This window comes from Tursiops truncatus, chromosome 8 (assembly GCF_011762595.2).
Source record: "Tursiops truncatus isolate mTurTru1 chromosome 8, mTurTru1.mat.Y, whole genome shotgun sequence".
NCBI lineage: Eukaryota > Metazoa > Chordata > Mammalia > Artiodactyla > Delphinidae > Tursiops > Tursiops truncatus.
Window position 1 is genome coordinate 84026049 of NC_047041.1, and position 27543 is coordinate 84053591.

At 38.9% G+C, this 27543-nt stretch overlaps 2 protein-coding genes across 13 annotated transcripts in view; both read left to right on the plus strand.

Annotated features, from left to right (window-relative positions):
• The window catches only part of CAPRIN1 (cell cycle associated protein 1), a 36935-nt gene extending 17635 nt beyond the window's left edge, over positions 1-19300 (plus strand). Inside the window, exons 7-19 of one of the 12 annotated variants that reach the window (XR_012333505.1) lie at positions 1894-2031; positions 3651-3703; positions 3781-3867; positions 4971-5126; positions 5217-5325; positions 7507-7568; positions 8038-8148; positions 8366-8515; positions 9485-9635; positions 10492-10583; positions 11101-11143; positions 12211-12254; positions 13705-13880. Coding sequence is in view for 3 of the 12 variants with exons in the window: in XM_019948136.2 (XP_019803695.1) it covers positions 1894-2031; positions 3651-3703; positions 3781-3867; positions 4971-5126; positions 5217-5325; positions 7507-7568; positions 8038-8148; positions 8366-8515; positions 9485-9635; positions 13705-13899; positions 14389-14489; positions 14897-14960; positions 16506-16570 (1442 nt within the window). In the remaining 9 variants the exon portion in view is untranslated. Of the gene's footprint in view, positions 1-1893; positions 2032-3650; positions 3704-3780; positions 3868-4970; positions 5127-5216; positions 5326-7506; positions 7569-8037; positions 8149-8365; positions 8516-9484; positions 9636-10491; positions 10584-11100; positions 11144-12200; positions 12255-12915; positions 13900-14388; positions 14490-14896; positions 14961-16505 lie in introns of those variants that run through there. The other 11 variants (XM_019948136.2, XR_012333506.1, XR_012333504.1 and 8 more) reach the window with 11 other exon arrangements.
• Positions 19301-22782: 3482 nt separating this feature from the next.
• NAT10 (N-acetyltransferase 10) overlaps positions 22783-27543 on the plus strand; it is a 38809-nt gene continuing 34048 nt past the window's right edge. Inside the window, exons 1-3 of the mRNA XM_019948301.3 lie at positions 22783-22967; positions 24895-25017; positions 25364-25455. Coding sequence (XP_019803860.2) covers positions 24910-25017; positions 25364-25455 — 200 coding nt within the window. The 5' untranslated portion in view covers positions 22783-22967; positions 24895-24909. The remainder of the gene's footprint in view (positions 22968-24894; positions 25018-25363; positions 25456-27543) is intronic.

Genomic DNA, 27543 nt, shown 5'->3' on the forward strand with positions numbered 1-27543 from the left:
GTGTTATTTTCTACCTGGCCTCATTCCTGCATCTGAGGAATGTAACATCTTTATAGTTAATGGAAAGATATAATTTACTCATATTAGTGTTTTTATGTGCATTCAGTTTTCATAAGTTTTTTTAAAATAGTTCTGAGGCAGGAGATTCTGAAGCAGGGGAAGGAAAACATGTGAAGTGTTCAGCATTCAAAAGTTAATAGTTATTGGGACTTCCCTGGTGGTCCAGTGGTTAAGAATCCGCCTTCCAATGCAGGGGACACGGGTTTGGTCCCTGGTCGGGGAACTGAGATCCCACATGCTGCTGGGCAACTGATCCCACGTGCCACAACTAGAGAAGAGTGAAAGATCCCGCATGCCGCAACGAAGATCCTGTGTGCTGCAACTAAGACCCGACACAGCCAAATAAATAAACATATATATTATATGTGTGTGTGTGTGTGTGTGAATATATATATATGTGTGTGTGTGTGTGTGTGTATATATATATATATATATATATAAAAGTTAATATTTATTTAGTTATTTATTTGGCTGTGCTGTGTGGCTTGCGGGGTTTTAGTTCCCTGACCAGGGCTTGAACCGGGCCCTCAGCAGTGAGAGCGCAGTCCTAACTACTGGACTGCCAGGGAATTCCCAATAGCTTTACTTTTTTAAAAAAAAAATTTTATTTATTTATTTGGTTGCATCGGGTCTTAGTTGCAGCTCTCGGGCTCCTTAGTTGTGGCTTGTGAACTCTTAGTTGCGGCATGCGTGTGGGATCTAGTTCCCGGACCAGGGATCGAATCTGGGACCCCTGCACTGGGAGCGTGGAGTCTTAACCACTGTAACACTAGGGAAGTCCCCCTATAGTTTTACTTTTAATAGCATTAATTTTATAATACTTTGATATAATGTCCCTGAAGTTTCATTTTTCTGTATAGTGACCTATTTAATAGTCTTGCTCTACATCTACTATACAAGGCCAGGAAATGGAGATTAACTCCTGACACAAACCTTCCCCCACTGCCCTGTCCCCTTTACGTACCAAATTCTGACAATTTTATTTTCCTTTTAAATATCTTTTGAATCTACTTCTTTTTCTCTACTTTTCTGCCTTTCTGTTGTCTAATGCAGTCTCTTAACTGAATTCACCATCCATTCCTCTTTAAAATCTTTTAATGGTTTTATTTTAATCACATTTTATATACATTTGCCCTTAGTTTGTAAGACCTTGCTTATTCTGGCTCTTACCAGTCTCTCCAGACTCATCTTTCCTTATGCATTTTCTCACTCCCTATGCTCCCGCCACAATGCATACTTTAATTTTCTTGTATTTGGCACCCTGTGTACAGGGCTTTGTAGATGCTGTTGCCTCTGCCTTGAAACACTTGTTTCCTCTCTACTACTCACCTTTCAGATCCCAGCTCTTGCAGCCCTTATACCAGAAAAGCCTCTCATGGTCTCTCCCTGATTAGGTCCAGTCCATTGTACTTCTGTGTAGTACTTTTCACAGATGTAATTTTACTGTTTTTGTGAGTATTTGATAACTCTTCTTTATTGGACTGTTCACTTAGTGAGGGCAGATACTGTATCTTTACATACCTCTCTGTAGCCCCAGTGCCTAGTTCATTGCTTAACATACAGTTAGGTGCTAAGTAAATGTTTATTGAATGAATAAATGATAATTGTCAGGGTTTTTTTGGACTAACTTATTTAAAATACTTAAAAATTTAATACAAATAATTTCTTGTTCCCTATTCTGTAATAAATTTCTGTTGGAATTTAATGGTTTTATGTTTTTAAGTAACGGTTGATGGGTTTTTTTTTCTTACCACTATATTTTGTAGAATGTTGAATCTTTTAAGTCAGGCATCCTCAGATAGTCCAAGACTATAATTAATATTCTGTTTTTAGATAAAGCTCTAAAGGAAATTGTTGAGCGTGTTTTCCAGTCAAACTACTTTGACAGCACTCACAACCACCAGAATGGGCTGTGTGAGGAAGAAGAGGCAGCCTCAGCACCTGCAGTTGAAGACCAGGTAGCTGAAGCTGGTGAGTACTCAGGTGGATATGAGCTTTAGTTTAGGGTCCTGGTTTTACTTTCCTTTGCCACAAGTTCAAGCTATACATTTATTTAGTTATATTTGTACACTTAGATCTTTAAAGAAACTTTAAGCATGACCAAATATTAAGACAAAGCATGTTAAGAGTAATTCCCAGAGGCATTAAATATCAGTTGTTTATCTTTTTTTTAGTTTTATTTTTAAAATTATTTTATTTTTGGCTGTGTTGGGTCTTTGTTGCTGCGCGCGGGCTCTTCTCTAGTTGCGGCGAGCGGGGGCTACTCTTTGTTGCGGTGTGCTGGATTCTCATTGTGGTGGCTTCTCTTGTTGCGGAGCACGGGCTCTAGGCGTGTGGGCTTCGTTAGTTCTGGCACGTGGGCTCAGTAGTTGTGGCTCGCGGGCTCTGGAGCACAGGCTCAGTAGTTGTGGCGCACAGGCTTAGTTGCTCCACAGCATGTGTGATCTTCCTGGACCAGGGCTCGAACCTATGTCCCCTGCATCAGCAGGTGGATTCTTAACCAGTGTGCCACCAGGGAAGCCCCTATCTTGTTTATGTTGATCATTGTTACAGACTGGTATTTCTCTTGCTGCAGTATTGCTAGGCTGGAGTATGGATGAGGGAGCAACTGTTGTAAGGTTTTTCAAATAGGTTTTTGGCTGATGTACACAAATTTATTGCTGCTTGCAATGCCAGTATATGAGGTGAATGGTATGAGGTTTTCTGGTTTTTTTTATGATGGAGTGATTATAACTCCATGATCTTGAACTATAAATTCCTCAGTCACCAGAGATCTATTCTGGCACCTAGCACATCACTAATAGGTAGGTAAGCACTTACTGTGAGGACTTTTATGATAATGTAAGATGATGAATAAAATTTTGAGTACTGTAGGGAGTGTTGTTGGAGCATAAACTTTATAATGGGTAAAAGCATGGATTCCAGAATCAGACTGCCTGGATAGAATCTTGGCTACAACACGTATTAGCTGTGTAACTTTGGGCAACCTACTGAACTTCTCTGTACCTCAGGTTCTTCATTTAGGAAGTAATTTGTAAAGTATATATACAGTGCCTGGCACATGGTAAGCATTAGGTTGAAACTAGAAGGGAACATTGCACATCAATGGAATTTATGGTTGCAGATCAATATAAGGCAGTAAGGCAGTCTTTTTTTTTTTTTTTTTTTTGGCTGTGCTGTGAGGCTTGTGGGATCTAAGTTCCCCAACTAGGGATAGAACCCAGGCCCAGGCAGTGAAAGTGCCGAGTCCTAATCACTGGACTGCCAGGGAATTCCCAAGACATTTTTTCCCCCCTTACCACTTTTACCAAGTAGATTAAAATAGAGACTAGGATGCTGCTTTATTGGCATTATACTTGATCCAGAATAATTACTATTGAAACTAAAATAATTGTGGAATAAATGGTAAAGAAAACACTTTCTGAATATATTGTAAGAATAATAAAATACAGAAACGTACTGTTAACTATAACTTTGTAAATAAATTCAGACTATGTGATGGTGAACTGTTTACTTATTTGGATTTAAATGAATTGTTAACTTAAAAAAAGTTTTCTTACACTCTTTGGTGTCATTTTTTAACCTCTTAGAACCTGAGCCTGCAGAAGAATACACTGAACAAAGTGAAGTTGAATCAACAGAGGTATGATTTTTATTTAATGCTAGCTTTCCCTTTCTGCCTTTCAAACAGAGGTCTCAAACATTTACTTTGCTTTGCAGTATGTAAATAGACAATTTATGGCAGAAACACAGTTCAGCAGTGGTGAAAAGGAGCAGGTAGATGAGTGGACAGTTGAAACAGTTGAGGTAAGAGCTCTCTGTTACAAGGTTGATGTCTTTTGTCTTTAGTTAGTAATTCTTATCTCTCCTAAGAACAATTTTAGATTGTTAAGTCTTTTGCATTCTTAGTACATTTATTAGAATAACAAACTCATCATGTAAGACTGTTCTGTTTAAAAGGTGATTTGTTTGTCATTGAGGATATTTAATATAATCACTGCTTTGCTGATACAATTACAAAAAAATATACAAATATCCATTTATAATTTATGGGGTTAATCTGTCTTTTAAAGTACATGATTTGTCTGTTATCAGGTTGCTCTATAAAAATCTGGCCTCCCACATGGATAGCCTTCAGATAAGACTACCTTACAGGGGTACGTTGGAGTGTCATCTTAGACTTCTCCTTCACCCTAGTGCTGTTTGGTTACCAGGCTCTGTTAGCTCAGTATTGCTTACAAAGGAAATAAGGTTGTGACTTGCCCAGGCTTAACAGATATGACTTGCCCAGACTTAAAAGCCAGACAGAGGAATATAAATTTGATGTAATAAAAATTAGTGATATTTTTCAGTAGCAGGGAATTACTAAAAACAATAATCAGAAATTATTAGAGCTAGAAAAATGACAGAGTGAGCTTTGGCTTTTGTAACAGTTTTGATGAGGTGATAGAGCTTGATCCTATGGTATTGCCAGAGAGAATGAAATGATGGGAACTCAAAGCTTGATGATAATAATAGCTAACATTTCTTGAATGCTCATTATAGATCATGTACTGAGATAGATATATATTTGGTGTAGATATATAGGTTTGCTTAATATAGAAGGCTTAACAGTTTAAGCAAAACACATAATTTTAGGAAGTTATAACAGGTAGTCTTTCTTGAAAGCAGTTTACAAGGTAAATCTGAAATGCAACATGGTGACCCTGTGGAATTGGGAACACTATAGAAGTGATAGCATTGATCAGAGTGTTAAATTTGGCATAATTTGGTCAGGTTGAATACATTCCAGTCTGCTATTCTGTTTACAGTGTAGGTGGTGTATGTAATTTGGGGACCAGTCATGATGATAATGAGTGGAGCTCTGTCATTCTACCAACCCAGTCCCCTCTCCTTCTCTCCCATTTTAGGTGGTAAATTCACTCCAGCAGCAACCTCAGGCTGCATCTCCTTCAGTACCAGAGCCCCACTCTTTGACCCCAGTGGCTCAGGCAGATCCCCTCGTGAGAAGACAGCGAGTACAGGACCTTATGGCGCAAATGCAGGGGCCCTATAATTTCATACAGGTAGGTGCTATTTAGTCAAACACTATGACAGAAGGGTTAAGTGTTTACATTATTTAACTTAATTCCATTACATTCTACCTAAACTTGTAGGATTCAATGCTGGATTTTGAAAACCAGACCCTTGATCCTGCCATTGTATCTGCGCAGCCTATGAATCCAGCACAGAACATGGACATACCCCAGCTGGTTTGCCCTCCAGGTTAGTAATGATACATGTTTATGTGAGAAAGAAAGTATAGAGCCAATGCTTTCAGATTTTGTAAAGTTTATGAAAATTAATTTTTTTCTTTTTAATGCTTAACTTTTAGATCTTGTATCTTTTATTTTTATTTATTTATTTTATAATATTTATTTATTTGTTTGTTTACTTTGGCTGCGCCAGGTCTTAGTTGTGGCATGCGGGATCTTCGCTGTGGCATGCGGGATCCTTTTTTTTTTTTTAGTTGTGGCATGCGGGCTTCTTAGTTGCGGCATGCGGACTCCCAGTTGCGGCATGTGTGCGGGATCCAGCTCCCCGACCAGGGACCGAACCTGGGCCCCCTGCATTGGGAGCGTGGAGTCCTACCCACTGGAGCACCAGGGAAGTCTCTGTATCTTTTAATTCGATGAGAAATGTTACTGTTTTTTCCTGTAATATGAATAATATCTGTAGTTCCATCATTGGTGGTGGTGGTGGATTTTTTTTTTTGTAACTTTATTGGCATACAGACATACAGAAAAGTACAAGCAAATTTATAGCACAGTGAGTTTTCACAAACTTGAACACGCTAGCACCCAAAAGTGGAACTTTACCAGTACCCCAGAAGGCTACTTGTGTTCCCTTTTAGTCAGTAGTTACCTCTCTCCTTGCCCCATTAGTAACCACTTCCTGACTTGTAAAACTGTAAACCTGTTTTGCTTGTTTTTGTGTATAAATGAAATTTTGCTTGGCTATTTAAATTTCAAAATTAATCTAAGAATAAATCTAGTATTAACAGGTATCTTTCTCTGAAGGATGATTGCAGCTTTTTAGGAGAATTTCTGAACATTTTATTACTTAAATAAAAAATGAGATGGAGTCGGTAAAAAATAGTGGAGTGGGTAAGGGAATGCTCAAGAGGAAAGTGGAAGAGATAGTAAGTTTCAAACTCTTACTAGTCTTACACCATTATTTGAAACAGCAGCATACTAAATATGGTTGGTGCCTTTGTATCAGCTTAAGTGCTTAAGCTTAAGTAATTTTGAGTCTTGTTTTTTTCCTACAGCATGTCAGCATTAAGGGCATAAAAGTGGAACCATGTAAAGTAACACATTTAATGTTGTTAATCTTTTTTTTTTTTTTTTTTTGCGGTACGCGGGCCTCTCACTGTTGTGGCCTCTCCTGTTGCGGAGCACAGGCTCCGACACGCAGGCCCAGTGGCCATGGCTCACGGGCCCAGCCGCTCCGCGGCATGTGGGATCTTCCCGGACCGGGGCACGAACCCGTGTCCTCTACATCGGCAGGCGGACTCTCAACCACTGCGCCACCATGGAAGCCCTAATGTTGTTAATCTTAAGTGTCATAAAAGGAGTTGCTGGTAATAGCATGTTTAATGAACACAGTTAATATGGTTAAGGTAGTTAGGATTTCTCTAAAGTAAAGGGAGCTCATATCTCTCTACCAAGAGTAGAAAACAGATCAGTGTTCATTTTTTGAGCTCTACCAGAGGAAGAAAATACATAGTTTTCTTAGCTGCGCTAGTCAACACATGCAGCACTGATGTAACCTGTAAAGCTGTTTAGATGTTCAGGTAAGGCTGAGTTCACTAGACTCTCCAGTGAAAACGGATGATTTCTAAATGGCTAACGAAAGATACTGTATTTTTTATTATCTAACGGTGATTTGGGAGTGTAGTGGAAGGATGGTGAGAGTTGGCAATAATATGCACATTGAGTTGAATATAGGCTTTTTAAAGGTATGTTTTTATTTTTTCCAGTGGCAACATTTGAAATTGTATTGAAAGTTGATAATGTTAAAATGTTACTGAATATTATCTAAAAGTTTTGAGTAAGAGTAATGCTGCTTTATGGTTACTGCTTTAAAAGGCTCTTTGTGGGTAACATTAGCATTGATTCTTACCATTCTGCTCTACACCTCTTCATTAATACTGTCTCACTAACACTTTGCAAAACAAAGTGGAGGCCATTGTGACAGTTGACTTACAGTGACTATCAATTAATTGAAAATGCTCACTTGAAAGCTAAAATCCTGCCTATACTTCCCCATTTATTTTCATGATTGTTGAAAAGTTTATATAGGATTTGGCTATAGAAACTTGACTTTAAAGAGCAAGTAAATGTATTTAGACATTTCTGAAGAAATTTGATTTTGTATGATAGTATCGTTTGATCAATTTTGCAGTTCATTCTGAATCTAGACTTGCTCAACCTAATCAAGTTTCTGTACAACCAGAAGCTACACAGGTAAGAGTGATATAAATATTTTTACAGCTTTTTGTTTTTAATCACTTCTTGGGTCTCTTTCTTAGTTAGTTTATGAAAACCAGGTAGGAATTTGATAAGTGTCCAAGTCTGGCATGGGTAGCTAGCTATCGGCCTTTATTTCCATCTTTACATTTATTTTTCTTTTGATGAACTAAAAAAATTTTTTTGTTAATCCTTGTGTTTTATAATTATAATGAAGGAAGAAGGTTTTTAATTTTGAACTGAGATTTTAGATTTCATAATTTTAAAACTTAGTGTAGATGTTATCTACATTTGTGGGGAGCTTCATAACTGGACTAGGGTTTATTTAACTTTGAGTTTTAATAATATATATATTCTTGCAGTTGTTAGGTTTTATAGTCTCTTTATCATATCTGTTTCTTAACCCTGTATGTATTAAAGGTGGTTTATAACAGAATGAAGCTTTGATTTCTTTACTTCTTTGTAGGTTCCTTTGGTTTCATCTACAAGTGAGGGATATACAGCATCTCAACCCTTGTACCAGCCTTCTCATGCTACCGAGCAACGACCACAAAAGGAACCAATTGACCAGATTCAGGCAAGTTCTGTTACCAGGTCATGTAAACTTGATGAGGCAATTATACATGAATTGGGTGGAGGTAAATAACTGTTAATACAGTGTCTCTTCGTTTTGGACCCAATGCATGCACTGTAGTATTTTTGTTTCATAAAATAGTTGAGCTTGTTAACATACGTATGGGTAGTAGACTTGGCTTAGTTTACCACTAAAGTGTGATTATTCACTTTGTGTTTAGGCAACAATCTCTTTAAATACAGACCAGACTACAGCATCATCATCCCTTCCTGCTGCTTCTCAGCCTCAGGTGTTCCAGGCTGGGACAAGCAAACCTTTACATAGCAGTGGAATCAATGTAAATGCAGCTCCATTCCAATCCATGCAAACGGTAAGCAAATTAATCCGACTAACATTAAGTGCCTGGTGTGTACTACCTTCATGCTAGAGTCTCAACAGAAAGTCTTTATTTAACTTTGCGCTTGAGTCTGCATCTACCCTAACTGTAGGGTATATTTAATTGAAGACAGACTCTCATTTTTTTCTGTTCCCAGAGATAAATTTGAGTCTTAGGAGTTATGTGCCCATGTCTTCTTGTTTTGTAGTTTCACCGTTTTGATTTGATTAACAAAACTGTAAACATGAAAAAAGTAGACTAGTATAACATCTATTATATATATAGATCATTACCTAGATTTAACAACTGTTTACACTTTGCCATATTTGCTTAATCTTTTATTTTACTGAAGTATATCTCAAAGTAAAGTAATGGACATTTTGATACTTCACCCTGGTTCTTCAGTAAGCATCTCTAAATTGCAGAATTTCTAGAAAATAATGATAATGAAAATACTGTGATTGATGGGATACAGCCAAAACAGTGCTCACAGGAAAATTCAGAGTTAAATGCTTAATTTTTGATGAAAGTATCAATAAAAATAAAATAACTATTTAAATTAAAGTTCTTAGATTTTTAATTTCTGTAAGTGATATTTTGTCAGGGGTTTGCATCTTTTAAAAAGATTTCTCATTTATAATAGCATTTCCAAGGCTTCTGATTATATGTCTTTTTAGATTTTTAATCCCCATTTATACTCTGCTTTAAGTGCTATATGGTATATATGTATTTTCGACATTGAAGTGCATGAACTGAGGGGGGTGTGTGTGTGTGTGTGTGTGTTTGTTTGTGTGTGTATGTGTGTGTATGAGAGAGAGAGAGAGAGAGATGTCTGAGACTTCTGTAATGGTCTTTCTTACGTTTCAGGTAAAACCAGAATTGAGATCTGCCATGGCCATGTTAAAAGTAGGGAAATGATTAGCATAAAGGGAAGAACTAATCATTTACTTTATTTACTTATAGGTGTTCAATATGAATGCCCCAGTTCCTCCTGTTAATGAACCAGAAACTTTAAAACAGCAAAATCAGTACCAAACCAGTTATAACCAGAGCTTTTCCAGTCAGCCTCACCAAGTAGAACAAACAGAGCTTCAGCAAGAACAGCTTCAAACAGGTAGGAAAACCAGTGTCACCTCCTTGACTACTTGCTTTGCAGTGCAGTTATTGACAGTGTTAGGAGAGTTTGGACTTTTGAGTGGCAGTGTCCAGGAGTTTTTGTTTTGGTAGTAGACCATATGAATTTTTCATTGCTGATCCTGAGTAAAATCAAGCCCATATTTGCTCTATGTGAATTATTGCAGTTTTTGGAGGCTTTATGCCCATTTTCCCTTGGTTAGTGAGTTTTCATAATATCCTATCTTATTTCATTATGTGATTTTAGAGGAATTAAACTTGTTATTCAAATTGTGATCAACTTTGCTCTTAATTGCTAATTATTTGAAGCCTGCTGGCATGATACCTGGCAGCAAGTTGGTTATACAAAATTAAGCAGTAAAGGAGTTGGTGTGGCTGCATTTGGTGGACTAGGTTGAAACAAGGTCCTTGTTGGCAAGTAAGGTCATAATTTGGCCAGTTGTCATACCTATCACAATAATAATGTGGATATAGATATTTTAGATTTCTTACATTTGTAAGACATAAATAGCTTTTTTAGGTCTTTGGTTATTTAATTCTTAAGAGATTTAATTGGAATCCCACAACAAGCTAGCAAACCCTATTAAGAACCATAGGCGTTAATACTTTAATTTTACTGGACTGACTGATGTGAGTAACTGGACTGACTGACGTGAGTAACTATCTCTGATTGTCTAATTTCTTGACAGACCTGGGTCAACATTGATTTTTCTTACATATCACTGTAGTATTCAGCATCACTAATCAGGGAGGTTGAATCAACCACAGTCTGACAGAAATTTGGCAGTTATGCTATCTGTGTTTTTGAATGATAAAACTGGACTTCTTGTTCTCAGGCTCCTTTAATTATTCATTGCCATGTACAGGCGTACCTTGAGGATATTGCAGGTTCGGTTCCAGACCACTGCAATAAAGCAAATATCTCAAAGTGAGTCATGTGAAATTTTTGGTTTCCTAGTGCATATAAAAATTCTGTTCACACTATACTATAGCGTATTAAGTGTGCAATAATAGCATTATGTCTGAAAAAACAGTGTACATGACTTAATTTAAAAATACTTTATTGTCAAAAAATGCTAACCATCCTCTGAGACCTCACTGAGTCATAGTAGTAACATCAAAGATCGCTGATTACAGATCACCATAACAAATATAATAATGAAACAGTTTGAAATATTGCAAGAAATACCAAAATGTGACCCAGAGATATGAAATGAGCAAGTGCTGTTGGAAAAATGGTACTAATAGACTTGATCTACACAAGGTTGCCACAAACCTTCAATTTGTAAAAACAAAACAAAACAAAATGCAGTATCTGTGAAGAGCAATAAAGAGAAACACAATAAAATGAGGCATGCTTGTGTTCATAAGTTGGTTGTAGAGCGGATATATTTGGTGCCTTTAGACATTATGCTAACATGCTTGCTGTTTTACCTTTTTTTCAGATGGTGTAATGAAATTAAAAATTACTGTATATCATTTGATTTGGTTAGTTTGGCCCTTTGTGCCAGTTGATTTCAAGCTATCTTGTTCTTATATTCTACTTGACATTACTAATTGACTGTGAAGCACTGGACTAGATAACTTTTGTTACCATTTCAAAATACACATTATTTATGAAACTTAACTTCATAACATTTACAGATATTTTCAGTAAAAAATCAAATCGGCCCATCTGCTTTGCTCAGACACCTCCACCCTACCACTCTGATCTAGGCAGCCATCAGCTCTTATCTGGAATATTGCAGTTGTCTCCCTTGACTCTTATTTTAGTCCAGTCTGTTCTCCACACAGTAGCCAGAGTGATTATTTTAAAATGTAAATCAGATGCCTCTCTCCTGTTCAGAACCTCCTAGTGACTGCCAATTACATTTAGAAAAGAAATCCAAAGTCTTTACCTTGGTTTACAAGATCCATGATCTGGCCCCTGCCTTGATTCTGGTTGTATATCCTATTTTCTTCCTTATGTGCCCATACCAGCCACAAACACAAATTCTTTCCTTTCTCACGGCCTTTACACTTCCTTTTCTTTTTGCCTGAAACTTTCTTCCACTGATGTTTCCATGGCTTGCTTCTTGACTTTTAGGTCTATGCTCAGATATCACCTCACAGAGACCTTCCTTCATTGCCTTGTCCAAATGTAATGTGCTCACTTGGTCACTCATTTATTCTCCTTAATCACTTATTACCTGATACAGTATAGATGTTTTTACTTGTATGTATATTTTATTTACTTATTATTTCCCATTATTAAAACTTCCTTATGGGCAAAGATTATGTGTTGGCAGCTAACTCATCCCTTGTTTCTAGGACCAGGCCTGGCAGGTTGAGGGCATTCTGATATTTGTTGAACAAGGCAGTGTATCCCATCATTCCAGAAGTTTTGTTTTAATCTGAATTAGTATCTAGTCAGGAACAACATAAAAAAAGGATCTGGCAAGGATCTTTGGCTATTTTTTATGCTAGTGTTTATGCTTTACATGCACTCAAATAGGAATTCTGGTATTTTTAAATAAAGATCACCCTTTAATTGTTCTACTTTGAGTTTCTTGCAGTGAGATTTGACCAAAAGGCATAATAGAATTCTTATTGATAAAAAGTGAGTCGAAAATTCAGTTCTTCTACTTTTTACTTGCATATGAATGAATCTTTTTATTTTTAAAAAATTTTTATTATGTTTTGGCCAAGGCGCATGGCATGTGGGATCTTAGTTCCCCCACCAGGGATTGAATCCATGCCCCCTGCAGTGAAAGTGCGGAGTCCTAACCACTGGACCACCAGGGAATTCCCTGAATGAATCTTTTTAGATAGAAAATGTTACTGGTACTTGTGATATTTGCTTATAAGTTAAAATTTTGGGAATGTAGTAAAAGGTAATTTATGTAGAAAGAGCACACTGTGAATAGTGTATCTGGTCCATTACATAGTTCAAAAAGGAGCCATGACCCCTTCTGTTCCTAGGCATTCTCTAGCTTTTTCATTGCAAAATATCATTTGAAGAACTAATAAATGTGGGTTTCTTGAGGTTATAAAATAGCTCAGCTAAATATTTTCAAGACCCACCTGTTCTCTCTGCCCAGACACGGGAGAATTGGGCTGACTAAAGGCTGCTGACTGTTTTTGTTCCTGGGGTGTGGGCCTTCTTTTGGTCTATGCCTTCCTCACCTCCCGAAGATACTGTTAGCACTGTTTTTTCTCCCCTGTAAATTATGAACATTGGGGTAATACCTGAAATGTACCTGGGTATTTCATTTTTGAAGGTTTCTAGATTTTAGACTTCTCCCCATTGTGGAAGGAGGAGGGGGTATAAGATAGTGTGGACCTTCTAGAACCTTCCCTTCACTCCAGGGGGTTGAGTGCCCGTGTGAGTACCATTTAACTCTCTTCTAAATTGACTGTGCTTTAAAAGTACTTGAAATGTACTCAAGTATTAGGGTGGGGTGTAAGTTGAAGGCCTCTCTCTGCTGATTTATCTTTGTAATTGAGTATTCTAGCATATAGCTGCTTAGCTATGGGAGAGTATGTTTTTGTATGTTTTAATAAGTATCAAGGAAAATTTAAAAGAATAAGAAAACTACCAGTAGGAGCTTTATAATGAAATAATTAAATGGTACAAGATGGTAGGTGTTTCAGTATGTAAGATCTTTTGACTGTTGCGGGTCTCTTGTGCTATAAGCAGATGCCTCTCAGAAGATGTTTAATAATATAGCCTTTCAAGTCATTTGGAAGGATAGAATTGTGTGCTCTCACACAATGTGCGCTTTCAAAGGTTTGGAATTTGTTGCAGAATTTTATTCCCTTTAGCTTAATACAGGAGAAAGACAGGGACTTCATTAATGTGTAGTTTTCCCTATTGTTAATATGAAAATTTAAAGACAGAATTAAACTTTGAGGAAACGGTGTAAGACATTTCTTAAACCAGAAAGCATGTAGGAAATCAGACAAATTATAATGAGCTGTGTGTGTGTGTGTATATACATATGTATATACATATATATATATATATGTATATACATATACATATGTATATGTATTTTTTTCTTTTATAGTGGTTGGCACTTACCATGGTTCCCAGGACCAGACCCATCAAGTGACTGGTAACCACCAGCAGCCTCCCCAGCAGAACACTGGATTTCCACGTAGCAGTCAGCCCTATTACAACAGTCGTGGTGTGTCTCGTGGAGGCTCCCGTGGTGCTAGAGGCTTGATGAATGGATACAGGGGACCTGCTAATGGATTCAGAGGTAAAAACAAAAACAGAAAAACCCCAGAAAGCAAGTTCATGTTCTTTTCTGACTTGTACAATATATAGAAATATGTCATATGGTTTTTAGGAAAAATATGTATCTCTCTGCATTAGCTTCTTATGTACAACATAAACATTTTTAGTATGTGTTGATACCGTCATTTAAATTGGCAAAATTGGAACTGAGTTTTTTTGTATGTATTAAACCCATGTCTACCACTGTCCTGTAGGGGATATTGCTTTCTATAAATTGTCAGACCTTATGGAGATTTTCTGTTATTTTTTTTTTGTGTGTATGTGCATGGATGGGTGAAAATTTTATCCTGTAAGGCAGTTAATGTATAAACAGATTGGATCAGGATAGTAGATTAGTTTGAATAACTAGCATAGCTTACAATTTTTCAGTTTTTCCCTTGGTCAGTAATGAGAAAGTAAAAATTCCCTTTGAAGATAAGAAAGTTGTTTTTTTTCTTGTCCTAAATTTTAGGAGGATATGATGGTTACCGCTCTTCATTCTCTAACACTCCAAACAGTGGATATACACAGTCTCAGTTCAGTGCTCCCCGGGACTACTCTGGCTATCAGCGGGTAGGTAAAATTGTTATAAAATATAAACCTGACCTAAATACCCCAAATGAAAGGGACTAATGTAGTTGCTTGATGCACTTGAGCAACTAAGTAATTTGGGGCTAATTTTGTACCTTGTACAAGATACTTCCTTATGGAGAATGATTTTTGCTTTTCTTAGCACTCAATATAGGTATTCATTTAATAGAGGCTGGTAAAAACAGTGACTTTTAAGAGCTGAGAAATATATCTTATTGATCTTGAGAATAGAAGTACGATTAAAGAATAACTTGTAGTAATGCTATATTTAAATGTCTAAAAGAATAAAGAATTCTGTATTCTACAAGTGTTAGACTGTAAGAATAGAGATAGATGGGTAAGCATTAAAAAATTGCCTTTTCTTCAGTACTAACTAGCTTGTCTTTTAGGATGGATATCAGCAGAATTTCAAGCGAGGCTCTGGGCAGAGTGGACCACGGGGAGCCCCACGAGGTAATATTTTGTGGTGGTGATCCTAGCTCCTAAGTGGAGCTTCTGTTCTGGCCTTGGAAGAGCTGTTCATAGTCTGCATGTAGGTTACATGTTAGGAATACATTTATCATTTCCAGACTTGTTGCTAGGGATTAAATGAAATGCTTTGTTTCTAAAACTTATCTTGAACCCAAATTTAATTTTTTGAATGACTTTCCCTGTTACTATATAAACTGTCTTGAAAACTAGAACATCTCTCCTCCTCAGAAAAAGTGTTTTTCCAACTGCAAATTATTTTTCAGGTCCTAAAACCTGCTAAATGTTTTTAGGAAGTACTTACCAAAACATTTTTGTAAGACATTTTTGGAATGAGATTAAACATTTATATAAATTTATTATTCCTCTTTCATTTTTCAAACATGCATATTATATTTTAGGGCCAGAAACCCTTTAATGGCCGGATAAGCCATAGTTAAATTAAGAGAACCATTTAGAAGTAATAGAACTAATTGAAATTTCAATGCCTTTTGGACCATTATTAGTGATATAAATGTCAAATTATTTCTGACTTTGAAACAAAACCTCCAAATTCCTAACTAACTTACAGAACTATACTTAAAAATTACAGGTTTTAAGAGTTTTTGGCTTTTGTCTATTACCATAGGAAAACTACTTACTATTTGGGTAGGAAGTCAATCTGTGTAACAATTAGAGGTATCGTTTCATATGGTCTGAAGTTCTAAATGGTTCTCTGATTGGAGGGAAGTAAAATTGAATAGATTTCCTCTAGATATTGGCCATAACATGTATAAAATGTATGTTAAGGAGGAATTACAAAGTACTTTGATTTCAATGCTAGTAGAAACTGGCCAGCAAAAAGGGTGCATTTTTAAAAAAATTTATGGATCACTTGAGAATTACTGACTTGAAGTATCAAAGGATATTTGCATGTGAATGTGGGTTATGTTCTTTCTCACCTTGTAGCATATTCTATGAAAGTTGAGTTGACTGGTAGCTAAAAATCTGTTTTAACAGCATGTAAAAAGTTACTTTATCTGTTACAAGTCATTATACAATTTTGAATGTTATGTAGTTTCTTTTTAACAGTTTAGGTAATAAGGTCTGTTTTTCATTCTGGTGCTTTTATTAATTTTGATAGTATGATGTTACTTACTTACCGAAATGTAAGCTAGAGTGTACACTAGAATGTAAGCTCCATGAGAGCAGGTACCTTGTCTGTCTTCACTGCTGTATCTATTTCCAACACCTGATGACAGTGCCTGGCACATAGTAGGCACTCAATAAATACTTGTTGAATGAATGAATGAATGAGTACTGGTGGAATACTCCATTAGCTCTACTCTTCTTTTAGCTAGAGAACATGAGCAAATTTGCGCATGACAACTTCCAGGACAGGTGAAACTTGAACACTGAAGAATTGACCTCTTAAACCTAATAATGTGGTGACAAGCTGCCCACATGCTTCTTGACTTCAGATGAAAATCTGCTTGAAGGCAAAATAAATAATATTTGAAAGAAAAACCAAATGCCATTTTTGTCTTCTAGGTCGTGGAGGGCCCCCAAGACCCAACAGAGGGATGCCGCAAATGAACACTCAGCAAGTGAATTAATCTGATTCACAGGATTATGTTTAATCGCCAAAAACACACTGGCCAGTGTACCATAATATGTTACCAGAAGAGTTATTATCTATTTGTTCTCCCTTTCAGCAAACTTATTGTAAAGGGACTGTTTTCATCCCATAAAGACAGGACTACAGTTGTCAGCTTTATATTACCTGGATATGGAAGGAAACTATTTTTACTCTGCATGTTCTGTCCTAAACGTCATCTTGAGTCTTGCACATGATACTCAGATTCCTCACCCTTGCTTAGGAGTAAAACATCATATACTTTAACGGGGTGGTATCTCCATAGTTATTTTAAGTGGCTTGGAAAAAGCAAGATTGACTTGACTTTGGATAAAATCTACAAATCAGCCCTATTATTCAGTGGTAATTGACAAAACTATTTCCCTTGAAAGGAAGATGGAAGGAATGGAGTGTGGTTTGGCATAACAACTGCATTTCACAGCTTTTCCAGTTAAATTGGAGCACTGAACATTTAGATGCATACCAAATTATGCATGGGTCCTTAATCACACATATAAGGCTGGCTACCAGCCTTAGGGTTTGACACAGCACTGTTCATTCTCTGGCCAGACGACTGTGGTTGAAAACACATGCAAATTGCTTTTTAACAGCTGATACTGTATAAGACAAAGCCAAAATGCAAAATTAGGCTTTGATTGGCACTTTTTGAAAAATATGCAACAAATAAGGGATCTAATCTGGATGGCCGCTTCTGTACTTAATGTGAAATATTTAGATACCTTTTTGGACACTTAACAGTTTCTTTGACAATGACTTTTGTAAGGATTGGTACTATATATCATTCCTTATGATGTACATTGTCTGTCACTAATCCTTGGATCTTGCTGTATTGTCACCTAAATTGGTACAGGTACTGATGAAAATCTCTAATGGATAATCGTAACAACCTTGGTCACATGTTTTTCCTGAAGCCTGAAAGTTTTTAAAAGAAAAAGATATCAAATGCCTGCTGCTACCACCCTTTTAAATTGCTATCTTTTGAAAAGCACCAGTATGTGTTTTAGATTGATTTCCCTATTTTAGGGAAACGACAGTCAGTAGTTTCAGTTCTGATGGTATAAGCAAACAAATAAAACATGTTTATAAAAATTGTATCTTGAAACACTGGTGTTCAACAGCTAGCAGCTTATGTGGTTCACCCCATGCAGTTAGTGTTCCAAATTTTATGGTTATCTCCAGCAGCTATTTCTATAGTACTTGCACTTATCTTTTGTCTAACCCTAATTGAATTATCCATTTCTCATGGAGGTATTTATATTCAAAGTGGTGATTCCTTCCCATAGATGTATAGGGAGAGTCCCAAGTTTGATGAAGAGGACAGTTTAGTAATTTATGTACTATGTTGAAATTTGTGCTAGCAGTTGGAGCACTAGTTTTGTGTGCCTATGAACTTAATGCTGCTTGTTGTATCCCACTTGGACTTCATGGAGAATTAATCCCACCTATTAAGCAAAGGCTACTAAGTTAATGGTATTTTCTGTGCAGAAATTGAATTTAGTCTTCAGCCTTTAGCTAAGGAATTTTTCCAGTAGGTGCTCAGCTACTTTAAAAAAAGAAAAACAAAAAACCCCACAAAACCATTCTCAAACGTTCATCGTTAGACAACTGGAGTATTTGCTGGTTTTGTAACCTACTAAAATGGTTAGGCTATTGAACATTCCACATTCAGAAGTTTTGTAGGGTGGTGGGGAAGGGGGGGAATCTTCAATGTTTATTTTAAAATAAAAGAAGTTCTTTTCTCATGTGTGGTTGTGGTACATCATATTGGAAGGGTTATCTGTTTACTTTTGCAAATAAGTATTTCTTCTGCTAGCACCTCCCCTTGTGTGCTTTAAATGACATCTGCCTGGGATGTACCACAACCATATGTTTGCTGTATTTTAGGGGGATAGATAAAATATTCGTGATTTACTGGGTAATCCCTATAGATGATGTATGCTTACAATCCTATATATAAAACTAAATTTGCTATCTGTGTAGAAAATTTCATGAGATTTAAAATCAAAATTGAAGCAAGTTATTTATACAGTGATCTCTATGAATCAGTTCAGAGATGGGATGGAGGAGAAATGCTTTCTAGGTTTCAGACTTCTATGCATTAGTGCAGATGCTGTGAATATGTAAAGGTGTTAGTAGTTTGATTATTTCTATGTATGTTTTTAAAAGAATCGTTTGTTCCTTTTGAGATACTATGCTTTTTTTTTTTGGCATTCTACCATTGTAGTCTAAATCTAAAGCTTTTATGCCTCAATTTTATGCCTCAATTCAGACTATATTTTTTAAAGCAGTGCCTCATTATGGGGCAGATAACTTTTTAAAAAGTCCCATTAAGATCTGAGTCTTGGTACTAGGTGTTCTGTATAAAATGTGAATACTTGTCCTACCTGCAGAAGGCCTTGTTTGGGCAAATGCATATTCTAGCAGAGTTGAAAGAAAATGATTATCACACGTGGCCCTGTAGCTTCTTGGTATAGCAAGACTCCATATATAAAGTACTTTCAAGTAAATGCACAGTATCAGTCATCTCATGTGGACAATGAGACTTCTATTTTAAAGCTTTAAGGTAGAGTGTCATTGATTACCTTGGTTAAGGCTTTTTTTTTTCAGATCCTAATATCCCTAAAGAATATGAAAGTTTTTCTGATCATCATATCTTGATATTAAAATGAAATCCGTTAAATATTTTTAATCAGTTAGCTTCTGCAGTTTTTTTGTCTCCTATGTATATGACTCTGTTATGTGGGAGACTTCACTTAGAGACATGAGAATGTGTGTTTATTCTCAGAAGGCTCATGCACTGAGATGTTCTGTCGACAAGCAGTTCATAAAATGTAGAAGGTAGTTGAGTAGTCAGCCTAAGTGTCTTAGGAAATTTGTATTGTTCATTATATTTTCAGTAATATATCTTATTAGGGGAAATGGGATACAGGTAAGCACAGAGTTAAAACCCTTCAGTTCATCTTTAAGCTTCTGAATCCCCATCCCAGTTGAGTTCTTATTAAGAACTCTGAAGTTTTATTGACTATAAGTTATATCAAAAGAATCAGTATTGCCCTTGAGCTTATCCCTTCTAAAAGAGTTAATGGGGAGGGAGACCCCTCAGGAATATTAAAGTAATTTGTTAAGCCTCATCTCTATACCCTTTCCCATTTTGAATTCTACAAAACTACTGGTAAAGACTAGTGAATGTTTTAAATTACATTAGATTAAATTATATTAAAACCTGATACCTTATTGTCCTTGAGTGAAGTTTGCTTTAGTTGTTTATACCATCAAGCAAAGCTCTAAGTGAAGAAGTGCTACTTGTGAGAGGAGAGGAAAAAATTTAAATCTCTGGTAGCCTTGCCTTACTTACTTGTTAGACTACTACATTCTTCTCAATTGGGATTTCAGTACCTTACTTTAACAGCTGTTCTGAAGCCTAATCCAGTCCCATGCAGAAGACTGGCTCCTTAAGTTTGTAGGTAGTGAAAGACCACCTGATTTAGTAAAGACAATTTTTAGTGTTCTTAACTTCTAATATTGGTTTTCTTTAAGTACGGTGTGTTTATTAGGGAGCCACTGTATTAAGTCAGTAAACTAACGCTTCATTCAGTAAATATGGGTACTCTTTGCCAGGCCACCATTCCAAGCACTAAGTATTCAGTGGTGACAGAATCACTGTGGTTCCTGCTTTCATTGAACAGTTTGATCAAAGATATTGACGTGATGACACTGAGGTATGGCAAAAGCCATTATGGAGCAATATGGTTGATGATAGATATTAAGGCCATGATAGGATAGGACCCAGTTAAAATGATCAGGAAAGACTTTTTTGAGAGGAGTAATTAAGACTTGAAGGATGAGGAGGAGTAAACTAGTAAAGAAGGGGAGAGAACCACATGTCCCAAGTCCAGTCTCCAGTGACTGAGAAAGGCTCTCTCGCTCAAGTGAAAAGAGTACAGATTTAGTAGAGCTAGAAGGAAGCTGAAGCAACAGTAAGGGCTACTAAGAATAGCTTTGTAAGTTCTATTCCATGTTAAGTTTTGTCTCTAACAGTTGGAAACAAGATTTCTAAGCTGTATGTATAGGGGGTGGGGTTGGGGGGGAGAGGATGGTGGGTCACCTAATAAAATTGCCATTTAAGAACATTCAGTGCATGGAATTCCACTGTGGTCCAGTGGTTAGGACTCTGTGCTTTCACTGCTGTGGGCCCGGGTTCAGTCCCTGGTTGGGGAACTAAGATCTTGCAAGCCTCGTGGAGCAGCAAAAACAACGCAACAACAAAACCCCCCCCCCCCAAAACAGTGCAGTGTTGAGAACAAAATAATATGGTGCAAGAGATGGCTATTGGAGTAGCCCATGTAAGAAACGGTTACAACATAAAGTGGAGGGTGGTAGTAAATGGGATTCTACATATTTCCTAACTGGCCACTGCTCAGTATCCTTTGCTGAGTTCTCCAGGCCTTGGTTGCAGACTTCATCCCTAGCTAACATTCTTCCCTAGCTGATCTTATCCAATCCCAGGACTTTGACTACAATCAGCATTTTAGTCACCCAAGTAGTTCTAGGTCCCAAACTCCCCCAAACAAACTCCTACTTTAATATCTTGCTTTGAATGTCGAGTATTCGAAATTGATTTCTTGATGAACCTACATCCAGTTGCTCGTATCTTTGATTCCCTTTCATACCTTGTATCTATAGTCCTTAAGCAAATCTACATGTGGTTCTACCTTGAAAATATATCCTGAGTCTACTAGCACTTTGTGACCACCACATCAGAACAGGTAGCTACAGTAGCTTATAACGGTTGTCTGTGTTTCTACTCTTGCTCTCCTGTAGTATAGTTTTTTGCATAGCAGCCAGATTGAGCCTTTTAAAAGGGCAAATCAGATTTTGTCACTTCCCTGTTACTCAGACCCCAGTGGTTTCCCATCACACGTAGAATTCAAATCTGTGGTCCATGTGCCCTTCAATTATCTGGTCTAGTTTCCTACCAGTTTTCCCTTTGCTCACTGTACTCTGGTCACACTGGCTGCTTTGCTGAGACTTTTTCCATCTTGGAGTCTTCATGTGTTACACTTAATGCATGGGAAAGCTTTTCACTCCATTGTTCTTAAGGCTCATTCTTTCTAAATTCAGGTCTTACTCCAAGTCACCACTTCAGAGTCCTTCCAAGTCCACCTCTAAAGCAGTGCCTTATTTTTTACTCACTGGATACTTTTTTCTTAACACTTTTTTCTTACCTAGACTGTAAGTTTCACAGGAGATAGGACTGTTTTGGTCACTATCTCTTGTGTCTAGCATATTGACATTTTGTTGAGGGAATTACAAAAAAATACGATGGGCGGTGCTGCTGATTACATTAGATTTGGAGGTAGAGAATTACATTCTGCTTTGAGGAAGGAGTTTAAGGAAGAAAGGCAAATGAATTCGGCTTCAACTTTCTGACTGAGGCATCGAGAAATGTTGAGCAAGCAGTTGGATTTGTTAAATTCAACGATCTGGCCAAAAAAACCATAACTACATAGGTGGCCCTTCAAGTCAACCGCTTGACCGAGTTCGTCCGAGAGTGGGGGGGGGGGAGGGGAAGTAACGAAAGCAGAGCCTCTGAGCTGGTTTTCAGAACAACAGCATTTGACAGCCAGATACAGGCCTAAAGGCAGCCTGCCAAAGTACAGGAGCAGCAATGGTGGGTAGAAAATCTACGGAATGCCAGAGAGGTCTACAAGGTCATTACTGAGGATGGGGAGGGTCAAGTGAGCTGAATGACAGCTCTGCTGATCGAGTTTCCCCATCTTATCACATTAAAATAGTTAAAGTAAGAGGACTGTCAAAATTACGCACAGATCCCCGGAGCCAGTCATCTCGCATAACCAGGCTAACACTGAAAACCCCAGACCACTTACCGTGTGCTGTCCCGGACCTGTCTGGGCACCCGAGCTGGCCCCAGCGCACTGACAGGCCCTGCGGGTGCGGGCATCTGCTTACTCTGCCCTCCGTAGTCACGGTCTCTTAATTTTGATACGAAGAGGCAACTTACAACGCGCACCACAGCTACGGCGGGCAGAGACTAAACCGCGCAGCCGCAGTTGCTGCAGCCCCGCCTCCCGGGTCCATGACGTCATTACGCAGGGACAGGGGTGGAGAAGGTCCCCTCTCGCTCGCCGTCTCCGCTCCGTTAGTTCGCCAGCGCACGCACCGCCTACGGGCGCCTGAGCTGGACGCGCGTTGCCGAGGGAGGCAAACTGTGAGAGTCGGCGACCAGGCATCCGCTAGGGGCAGCCCGTTGCGCCCGCTTCTCCCGCAGAAGTTCGGTGACCCCCCACGTGCTTCCTCTTCGCTCCTGGCTGGAGTCCGCCCGGCTCTGGGCGCAGGTACCCATCACGGGATGGCTGGGGATGGGTGCCGAGGTCGGTGTCCGTGTCCTTCTTGGGCCCGGAGGAGACTGGCTCCAGGACGAAGGCTCTGCATCCGTGCTGATGCCCGGCCCATGCCGACTGCCGCCCCACCCGGGCGCTCCTAGATAACAGGACCCTCTTCCCCAGTAGGCGGCCACTCTCGGGAGTGCTTCTCGAGAGCTCTGGCGGGTTGCGTGGCTTGATCTCCATCCTCTAGGGGCTCTGGGGGTGGGGTGGGGTGAGTGGGTGGGTGACAACACGTTTGCTTTCTGCGGAGCTTGCCCACAGTTCCTGATTGCAGCACCTGGCACTGAACTGAGGCAGTCTGATTTCATCTAGATCCTCCCACGCTCTTAGCTACTTCACTCTGCTCATTCGTTTATACTCCGTATTCTGCAGGCACATTCAGGACTTTGTTTTGTTTGCCAGTGCACCTGGAGTGGTGCCTGGCACATAGATGCTATGTATATTTCTTAGACTAATAGATGAATGAAAAATAATCCTCTTTCTCTTCTTTCAAGGCCCTCCTCATCCATTAAGCCTTCCATGGCAACTCCAGCCCACAGTAATCTTAGACTTTCATCAGACCACTGTAGCAATTAGTTTTACATCTAATTTGTCTGTCTTTAGACAGATTATCCCTCATTTCTTTCTCTTAAATATTTTCTTTAAGGAAAATGAAAGCTCCTCGAAGTCAAGGCTTTATCTGGTACTACTTCTGGGGCTCCCACAGTAACTAGAACAAAAAGCAATAATTAGTTGTTGATTGGTTGTGGGGTCTTTGTGTGGCCCGCAACTCAGCTGACAAGCTGGTCAGGTTGGTGAACTGGAAAGGGTTCAGGCTTTGGAATCAGGGGAGGCCTGCATGTGAATCCTGTCTCCGTCACTTTTCTTCCTTGGGGTACTTGAGTATTTATACTTGGTCTTTTCTTTATAAAATAGGAGCTATTGATTATGACGTAGTGTTTTACAGTAAGATCGAACTGCTAAAATCTATGTTTGGATTGAGAGGTTAGAAAGACAATTAAGGCAGGGTTAAGTTTCAGTTAATGAGCTTTAGGTGTAGAATTAGAATGCAGCAAGCACTGGAGTTTCTACGTAACATGTTATTTTTACTTTTACATTGTAGAAGCATAATTGATATTTTTGATGTTTCTTTGGTGTATTTATTATAATGATGCAATGTTCTATCATACGTAATCACAATAACTTTTGAAATCTCTCTGTACAGGCTTCAGTATAGTTTTCCCTCCTTTGAGGAAACAGATGGCCACGTTCCATCATAGTAATAGTCAATTGATTTCTTTTCCTGACTTTGTTAGTGATATATGTGAATTAAAAAAAAACCCACAAAACTCCAAAAAAACAAAAGAACAAAATAAGAATCATCTGTTATCTCACCATCCATAAATAACTACTTTACATTTTGGTGTTTTCTTCCAGTCTTTTTTTCTATATATATATTATGTACACGCATATCCTGCCATGTTATCCTCTAATAAGTATCTGTATCCATATCCTTAGATAACATATGAAAATGATTTTGAACAAATTTTTTTGAAAACCACTTTATTTTCCCATAGATATATCATACATTTTAATCATTCTTTTTTTGAACATTGTTTCCGATTTTTGAAAAACTCCTCCATAGGGGGGTGAATTAAAGCTTCCCTGTTGACTTCCCATGCCAAGGGAACATTTTCTTCACCTTTCAAGCCTAAGTTTTGTAATTTAAAAAATGAGGCCGATGTCTTCCCTAGGGAGCTGTTTGAGGGTTCAATAAGATGATACTTATAAATGTGCCTTAGCTCAGCCTCCCAGCCCCACAGGAGGCGGCCAGCTAATGTTCCTCACGCAGAACCTGGATGTTCATGTCCAGTTGTGTCTTTTCCTTCTGTTTTAGTGATAGTTTTTCACCATGCATCGGAAGAAAGTGGATAACCGAATCCGGATTCTCATTGAGAATGGGATAGCTGAGCGGCAGAGGTCTCTCTTTGTTGTGGTCGGAGATCGAGGAAAGGATCAGGTAAGACCTGGTAAATGCTCCCTGACTTACTTTGTATCCTGTCCCAAAGAGTCAGCATGTTACAGATACTCTGGGGTTTCACACATAATGACTGGTTTTCTTTAAGTGAAATGCCTAGTGGGAACATTCTTTTACTTATTGGAAGTGATAAATACTCAGTATTTAGAATTATTAACAGACAGGTTAACAGCTTTTGATTTGTGGTGTGGTGGACTGAGTGCAAGGGTAAGTGTATGTGCGCTGGCTTCTAGTCCCCACCTGGGCACTGCTTGCCTTGTGGTCTCGGGCCTGGCTGTCCCGGAGGTCTCTTTTGGTCCTGAGATGCTATGGCTTTTTTCTTTGGCAGGTGGTCATACTCCATCACATGTTGTCCAGAGCAACTGTGAAGGCTCGGCCTTCTGTGCTGTGGTGTTATAAGAAAGAGCTGGGGTTTAGCAGGTAAGCCGTGCCCTCTGAGCGTCCCATCCCACTTCCCATCCCTGCTTGTTAGTTAAATGCTAGGAAATGATTCTTTGACGTGGTTTTTCAGGGATTCTTAATGAAGGTGCTATCTCTGAGGACACTTCTAGTAGAGAAAAATAATAGAGCTGATGCCCTTTCTTCATTCCTGACAATAAATTTCAGATCCTTTTCATGCTCTTTTCAGTCCCCAGCCCAATTCCTTGCTTTCTGCACACGAGTTTTCTTCTTAGTTTTCTCAGCTGATCAAGCCCCTCTAATAATGCAGGTTCCTTCAGTTGCTCTTGGAAGTTACCAACGACCTGATGCCTAATGCAACAACGTTTCCCCCTTTCTCCTTTTTTTCAGAGCTCTTCCTCTAGTAGTTCACTGCTGTTTTTGACAATTTGCTGTTCTTATTTTTTGAAGTTGTGGACTTAAGACTTCTTATATAGTAAAGAGCAGACCTCCAACACAAACACACTTAGGCACAAGGGGAATTTGTTGAAGTACAGTTGACCCTTGAACAATGTGGATTAGAACTGCAGGGCTCCACTTACACACGGATGTTTTTCAGTAGTAAATACTACAGTACCGCGTGGTCCGTGGTTGGTTGACTCCTGTGATGTGGAGGAGCTGCGGTTGCGGAGGGGCCGACTCTTAAGTTAGATGCAAGTTAACCCCCAGGTTTCTCAAGGGTCGGCAGTATACGGGCTAGCTCCTGAAGCCTACGGGGATGAGATTTCAGCTCTTCCGCGGGGGTGGTGTAGAGCCGCAGTGCTGACGCTCTGGTCCTTGCTCAGTCTCTCATCTCTGCGTGTCTGCTCTGTTCTTTTCCCACTTCAGGGCAGCTTTCTGCCTTCTATGGTGCCCATCGCAGAAACACCACTTGAGTTTTACATGGTTTGGGTCCAACGACACAGAAATCAGTCTTTCTCCCAAATTCTTTTGGAAAGACATCCAGCCCTGGGCCAGAGGAGGTGGGGTGGGTCACCTACTAGAAACCTGGCAGTTCTGCCTATGACTGTGTGTGTGGAGGAGTTTGGGGTGTGGGGGTGCTGTTCCTTGGCAGATAAACCATTATAAAGTCACCTCGGAAATGCTCTCCTTTCTTTGCTTCTGTGACACTCAGACTACCTTCCTGAGCTCTTCTCTCTCCCCGAGCTCATCTCCTTCCCTAAATCCAGCTCACCTGTGTGGTTCTGTCCTTGGACCTCTTCTCCCTCCTTTATCCCCCAGTATATGTGTCTCTGGGGCGGACTCTGCTGTGGGGAAACCCCCTGCGAAATTGGGCAGTTTACAGTGTTTTGGGCAGATTTGCCTTTCAAACTTAACCCACCTGCTTTCACTTTTAAAAATCTCTTCTGTGCCTCTTATAGCTCTCCTGCCCCTGTCTTGAGCATTAGATTAAGGCTGATGCTAAGTCATGGGCTGAGGAAGTGGAGCCCCAGGGGGAAGGCCTTGGCTCTACTATTCAGTTAGAGAACTATGATAAAATTTTGGTTTGCTGTAACCCTTGATTCTGGAGTTTTCTTGTTCTCTCTTTTCTCTAAAAGAAACAGTTAATTGACAGTTAGGTATTCAGAGTTTTTTAAGACAAAAGAAAAGTTCAGGGATTTCTGGGAGATGTCCAGATTCCGTTCCAACCCTTATATCCTCTATCAGTATTGTCTTAGATTAGAGCTGCCCTTGAGGACTTGATCCCACCATCTGGGAAGGAAGTGGATGAATTCATTTAGGAAAAATGAATAAAGTAACCCGCCATCACAGTGCCCCTCCCAGGTTCTCTGGGAAGCAGTGCTGTGTGGTTGAAGCATTGGCTTGAGACTGAGGTAATGAGGCCACTAAGGTTTGCTTTCAAGCTTTGGCTGAATGTGAGGTTTAGGGACTCCCATTACCCTTTTTGTAAAGTGAAGTATCAAAATGGCAGGGTTCTCACACAGACTTACACTGTCTCCCTCTGAAGCCCATCTGCTCTAATGCCTCTTTCATTTCCTTCAGCTTTAGAGTGAGGGGATGAGCATTATGATTTCCAAGTTCCCTTCTAGCTCTGAAGGTCTAAGTGGGTGATCGTTGAGCCTATCCCCT